Genomic DNA, 6,441 nt, shown 5'->3' with positions numbered 1-6,441 from the left:
TGCATCATTAAAATCAAACTTCAAGTCGTAGCTGTGTATTAACAACACATCAATACGCTGACATCATGAGCGTCCTATCGTTTTTGCCCTATTTGGAGAGTTTACCTTCCGTTTCCACACTCAACATCTCAAAGGGAAATTAGTTACTATTGCATCACAAAAGTTTGCTAATATAGCGGCTGCTATTACCCCAAAGTAAAAATCGGATTTTAAACCAGATGAACCATGATCCGAAATCAGCACGCTTTCAGAACTTCGTGTAAAATGTGCAAAAACTCAGGAAGTCGATCAGTTCCAGTCAGTGTGTCCAGAAGCATCCACGCGGACCCTAGAAACTTGGCTGGGATTGCTGGGATTTGATGCAAGTATCTCTGCACAGAGATGCTGGGGCTCTGGTTTTGGTATTCCATCTCCTTGGATACTGTGGCGGCTAGAAGAGATCACGCCTTTTGGAGTGTGGTTTATGTTGATGGTTTTAATGTGTTAAACTTTTTAATTAATTGATCTTGTAGTCCCGGTAACACCCCCATTCCACCCCCAGGCACTAGTGAGGTTACTGCTTCTCTCTGCTGAAGAAAACACTCCCTGAGAAGTACTTTCGTGCTTTTTGTTAATTTTTAGATTGTTCCCGGTTTCTGGAGAAGGGCACATTAGAAATATTTAGGTCTCCCGTGTCATTCGTTTTGTTTTGGAAAGGTCTCTTGCCTTTCTATCTCACCCGAAGTTTCTGGTGGTTAAGTTTGCAGTTTGGTGAGAAATAGCTCCTGGACTATAGTGGCTGATCGACCTGCCCCTCGTCAGCTGTGGCCCCGTTTTGCAACAGGATTCTGGCAGGGGGTGAGGGCAGGGGTGAGGGTTCGCTGCTCAGGCAAAATCTCAGCGGCCTCGGGCTGAGACGACAGAGGCTGGAGACGAACTCAGTTGCTGGAGCTAACGAGCGGCGGGCATCAGGCACCAGGAGACACGCGCTGGGTATCTGGTAAGGAACAGACCTTGGCAATTCTGGGAATCAGGGGGAGGCATTGGGCAGAGCCGAACAGCTGCTGGAGCTCTCGGTCCCTAGGGACTCTGAGCCACCCAGCTCGAAGCTGCCGAGCTGATGCTGTGCACACTAACTACCCAGGGACCTCTGGGAAACTCTTGACAGACAGTCCTCGGGCCATCCACTGCTTTCAGAAGTAGGAAGGCTCAGCAACTCACAGTCCTACCCAAAGGCAGCACGGGCTAGAGTGTCGCCAGGATCCCTAAGCCTTGGGAGGCACCTGTTGCAAGAGGCACACACCGGTTCCAGGAACTTCAGCCCTTAACTGCCGCTAGGGCGACCAGGGTAAGCCCTAGAGAGCTAGTCCCCACTGGATTACCACTGTTTCTCTCCAGCTAACTCGCTCTTCTTGTTTACTCTAGCCCTCTGAATCTGCCCATGACCAGGGCCAAGGTCATTGCGCAGATCCCCAGTTTTCTCTGAGTGAGGGTGCGGTAGCCTTAGCCCAACAGGGATTCCCTTTTCCTTTAGGCACAGACCGAGTGGACGATGGATGGATGGCAACACTGAAATCTGTATGTTGTTGGTTCAGAGTGTCGGAACTGGCTCCCGTATTAAGGACGTCTGCTCCGCGCAGAGCTTGAGCGGCGAATGCCCGTGAACTCTCAAGATCTAAAGGCAATCCAGGTCTGAGACCAGTCGCAAGCAGAGCCTCCGCTTTTTGGACCCAAGCGAGTATCGGTCCATTTTATGGTGAGCGAAGTGGTGGCATCTTTAGTCAGGCATTCTCTCCTATCTGGTAACCCCTCAGAAAGAAGGAAAAGGGGAGAGTAGCCAACTTGGGAGTGCCTAAAAGCCTGAGCTCACCGTAAGTGTTTAACTTAGTCCAATGTTCCACCGTACCTTCACTTAGGGAAAGCCAAGGCATTGCATCTGGCATTAAGCTCCAAGCAAAACACCTGAGATTCCCATCCTCACTGCCAGGTTCAGTACAGGCACCTTGAGGTTACTGGAGCTAAATATCCTGGGCCCCAGAGCGAGTGTGTGTGTGTGTGTGTGTGTGTGTGTGTGTGTGTGTGTGTGTCGGCAATGTCCACAGCGGCCCTTTGCAACTCCCACCCCCAAGTGTCCACTCCTGCATGGTCCCTGTTTTTGGTTCGGATTCCCGTAATCAGGTCTGGAAAGTTATTGATTTCTCCCCTGTTTTATTCCCTGATCTTCTTGACTAACATAGGGACACTAAGGAACTTTATTTTTCATTGTCTACTGATACAATTAGAACCTTTAAAAAGTTAATGCGCGTTAGTCATCTGTCTATTTTTTATTCTTTCATCCAACACTCTTGTAATCTAGCTAGATTTTGCTTCTCCGAAAAGAAAAAAGCAGCATAGTATTTTCAGTTTAGGCAAGACAACAGGACACAGGACATGAATACTCAAAGTTAGGATAGAAGTTCCTGGGATAGCAGAAACAGACAGGGTGTACTCGGGCTTGGAAATCACTTTTCTTCCAGGAATGCTCTCTGACCCCTCTCTGCCCCTTGATCTGCAGCTGAGAAGCAAGTCTTCCAACTGTCCTGTGCTACTTCCTGGGCTAGGGTCTGCTACCTGGAATCACGTTGTGGGGCAATCACTTCACTCTTAAACCGCAGGTAGAGTGGACCAGTCGGAAGACTTAGAGTTTTCTTTCTCTGAGCCATTAGAAATGCTTGGGACATTTATTTTTCTATCCAACATGAAAACTCTTAGGTTCTTTGTTTTAAGCAACTTTTCTTCCATGGAAATGTAAGCAATGGAAGATTCTTGGGTCCATTCTTCCGGGGAATTAGAGCCCTGTCCTTGATGAGGAACTGTTGACCGTTTTATTTCTTTTACAAGAGAGAAATCAGGCCAGTGTGGGAAAACATTCCCTCCACGGTCGGTCCAGTCTGCATCCCTCTGACAGGGAGCTGCAGCGATTCTCACCTCACCAAAGACGGTGTGTGCCAGCAAGCACAACCTCCCAGCACGAGCTAACTGCAGACCTGGCGGTACCCCCTGCTGACTTCCTGATTTGCATTGGTAGTAAATGAAGCCTCTTTTCTGGTTTTCCCAGTGACTCCAAGGCAAGCCACGTCAGCCCGTCAGCCAAGGTTCCAGTGTTTAAGTGAGTCTCACTTTCTACACACACTGCCTTAACCTAGCTTTTATTCATGGCATTTCTAAGCCGGGAGCAAGGAGTGCCCAGCTGCTTCTAGAAGCCACCACTGCCCAAGACTCCTTTCTTTCTAGAGATTTCTGTATTCCTGCCTTTCTCACTACAGAGTAATTCTTAACTGACAAAAACAGCAAAGAAAAATGGGGGGGTCTGCACCCATTTATGCTCTCACTCATATCAAACACAGCAAATTACCGGCCTCTTATTTATCCTCAGAAGCCACCACTTTGTACCAAGCGCTCGTACAAGGAGACCTCCGGGTCCTGTGGTTACACAGACACACAGAAACAGACACACAATACACATACAGTCTCTCTCTGTCCCTCAGTTGCTCTATCGCCCTCTCTCTCTCTCTCTCTCTCTCTCTCTCTCTCTCTCTCTCTCTCTCTCTCTCTCTCTCTGTCTCTCTCTCAAACACACACACACACACGCACACACACACACACACACACACACACACACATTCAAGACCACTTTTTATTTGACCCTCAAATACCGCTCCGCTCAGCCCCAGTCGGGTAGGCTATTACGGGGCAGCTCCAGGTGATCTAGCGCTGAGAGCTCTGGATGTTCTCAGCATTCGCCTTACTGCCAAAGACCCCCTCATCCCATCCCAACACACACACACAGAGGAATTTGAGGCAAAGATGTCCGGCTGCTCCAATTGTATGCAAGCAGCAAGATTCAGGAATCTTGGCCCTTAAGGTCTGTATTGAGATTTTGAGAAGTGTTCCAATACCTAACTCTCTCCCAGTTTTCTTCACTCCCTTTCCTTCCTAGGTTTTCTTCCTCGATAGATTTTCATGCCGCTGTTCCTCTTCCCTTCGTTCTATAGCTAAGAAGTTAAAGAAATGTACAAAGCAGAACTTATTCCAATTATTTTCTTTTTAAAGTAAAAGGAAACACAGAAAGTGAGGGGCTTCTTTCTCCCAGTAGTATCACAGGCAAAACCTGTAGTCAAATAGGCACATGTCTTTGAAATCACACCAGAAAGGTCAAATAAACAAAAACAACTGACTGTTGGTGTTTAGGGGGAATGCACAAACGAAGCAAAAACTAACAATTTGAAACCTCCCGCGCTGTTTTGGCTCCTCTGACCCTCACAGTTTTTGAGACCTGTTTTTGTTCTTATTTCCCTAAACTAGGGAACAACTCAAATCCTCTCTTCAAATTAAAAACAAAACAAAACCAACCTGGGCCAATCATCCGGCTAACTTCTATTCCTGTCCTTCATTTTAAATGTAAAATTTGGTTAGAAAAAAAAATGGAGCAAAGGGAGTGGGATGGAAGAAAGTTAAAAAAAAACAAAAACAAAAACAAGAAGTCCTGAGTGGCAGCGGTGAGTGTGTCACTCAAAGGGTTTTGTGCCTGGGGGCTCCTTGCGGTTCCAAGCAGAGGTGTCCCAGGGCGGCCCCACAATGAATATGAATAGGAATTCTTGCTAAATGGGACAGCAAAGCGCACCGCCCTGAATGATGGCACGTCATCTTAACCAGCCCAGGATAGATAGGAGGGCTCCTTTTGTCTCTTTTCTCCGCTGCAGCTCTATAAAAGCCACTCTTCTACTGCAAGAGGTTACTTCAGGCACACACCGACGAGCTGTGCAGGAAACAGCTAGACGGGAGAGGGAGATAGCGAAAAGAGCGGGGAGGGGGAAAGGCGGAGCAAGGCAGTGCCCCGACTGTTCTTCTTTCATCTTATAACTGAGAAGTGGGTTGCTGGACCTTCCAATTTTTTTTTTAATTCAAGGTTACCTTTAATTTCCCGCCTAAAGCTCCCTCAACCATAAGGCCGCATCTCCTGTAATAAAATGAATTCTGATTCGAGCTCTGTCTCCAGCAGAGCGTCATCTCCAGACATGGATGAGATGTACCTAAGAGACCATCACCACCGCCACCATCACCACCACCAGGAGAGCCGTCTCAACTCGGTCTCATCCACACAGGGCGATATGGTGCAGAAGATGCCTGGGGAAAGCCTCTCGCGAGCGGGCGCCAAGGCCGCAGGAGAAAGCAGCAAGTACAAAATCAAGAAGCAACTGTCAGAGCAGGATCTTCAACAGTTGCGGCTGAAGATCAACGGACGAGAGCGCAAGAGGATGCACGACCTGAATCTCGCCATGGATGGTCTGCGCGAGGTCATGCCCTATGCGCACGGGCCCTCGGTGCGCAAGCTCTCTAAGATCGCCACTCTGCTACTAGCCAGAAACTACATCCTCATGCTCACCAGCTCCCTGGAGGAGATGAAGAGGTTGGTTGGCGAGATCTACGGGGGTCATCACTCGGCCTTTCACTGCGGGACTGTGGGGCACTCGGCCGGCCACCCAGCGCATGCAGCAAATGCCGTGCACCCGGTGCACCCCATCCTGGGCGGCGCGCTCTCGTCCAGCAACGCCACGTCCCCGCTGTCCACCGCCTCCCTGCCGGCCATTGGCACCATCCGACCTCCCCACTCGCTGCTCAAGGCGCCCTCCACACCGCCAGCGCTGCAGCTGGGCAGTGGCTTCCAGCATTGGGCGGGGCTGCCCTGCCCCTGTACCATCTGCCAGATGCCGCCACCGCCGCACCTGTCCGCCCTCTCCACCGCCAATATGGCCCGGCTGTCCGCCGAGTCCAAGGACTTACTCAAGTGAGCTGCGGGCCTGTCCCGACCTGAAGGAGAAAAGGAGAGCTGAGGCAGGGGTCGCGGTGCAGGACCAGAAGGGAAGGGGGAGACTGCTCGGCTTGAGGGAGGGTAGGCGCCGGGCGCCGGAGCCTCGCCAGGGGCCCCAAAGATCCAGATCCTACTTGACCCACCCCAGCGGGGCGTACCAAAACCAAACTGGGATGTCTAGGTGTTAGCGAATGGGGCCTGGAACCCGACGTCGTGTTTTGCATGCATGCTTCTTTTCCTCATGCAGCGCCAGTATTTCTCACTGCCGTATGCTCCTGTTAAAACTGCATTTGTTGTTTAAAAACGGGATTGGTGGAGTTAAAAACTTGGGAAGGAACTTGGAGTTGTCTTTCTTCATCCCTTTTGGGCAAAGCGAATGTAAATATTTCATTGAGATAGATGCAGTTACGATTGTCTCTGTCCTTAAAGTTTTTTTTTTTTCTAGAGGAGAGAGAGAGAGAGAGAGAGAGAGAGAGAGAGAGAGAGAGAGAGAGAGAGACACTCAGCATTCCAATTTTGAATCCAGTTTTGAATCTCAGCTTCAGTTCAGGGCATGAACCTCCTATATGGGCTTTCTTTTCCACGCAGTATAGGTCAAGAAAAAATGCATG

At 49.6% G+C, this 6,441-nt stretch overlaps 1 protein-coding gene across 1 annotated transcript; it reads left to right on the top strand.

Annotated features, from left to right (window-relative positions):
* The first annotated feature begins 4,988 nt into the window (after positions 1-4,988).
* Olig3 (oligodendrocyte transcription factor 3) lies at positions 4,989-5,810 on the top strand. Its single transcript, XM_005360970.2, has one exon. The coding sequence runs from the start codon at positions 4,989-4,991 to the stop codon at positions 5,808-5,810; it is 822 nt and encodes a 273-aa protein (XP_005361027.1).
* The last annotated feature ends 631 nt before the right edge of the window (positions 5,811-6,441 follow it).

Source organism: Microtus ochrogaster, linkage group LG4 (genome assembly GCF_000317375.1).
Source record: "Microtus ochrogaster isolate Prairie Vole_2 linkage group LG4, MicOch1.0, whole genome shotgun sequence".
Classification (NCBI taxonomy): domain Eukaryota; kingdom Metazoa; phylum Chordata; class Mammalia; order Rodentia; family Cricetidae; genus Microtus; species Microtus ochrogaster.
This window is presented reverse-complemented; position numbering and strand designations above follow the sequence as displayed.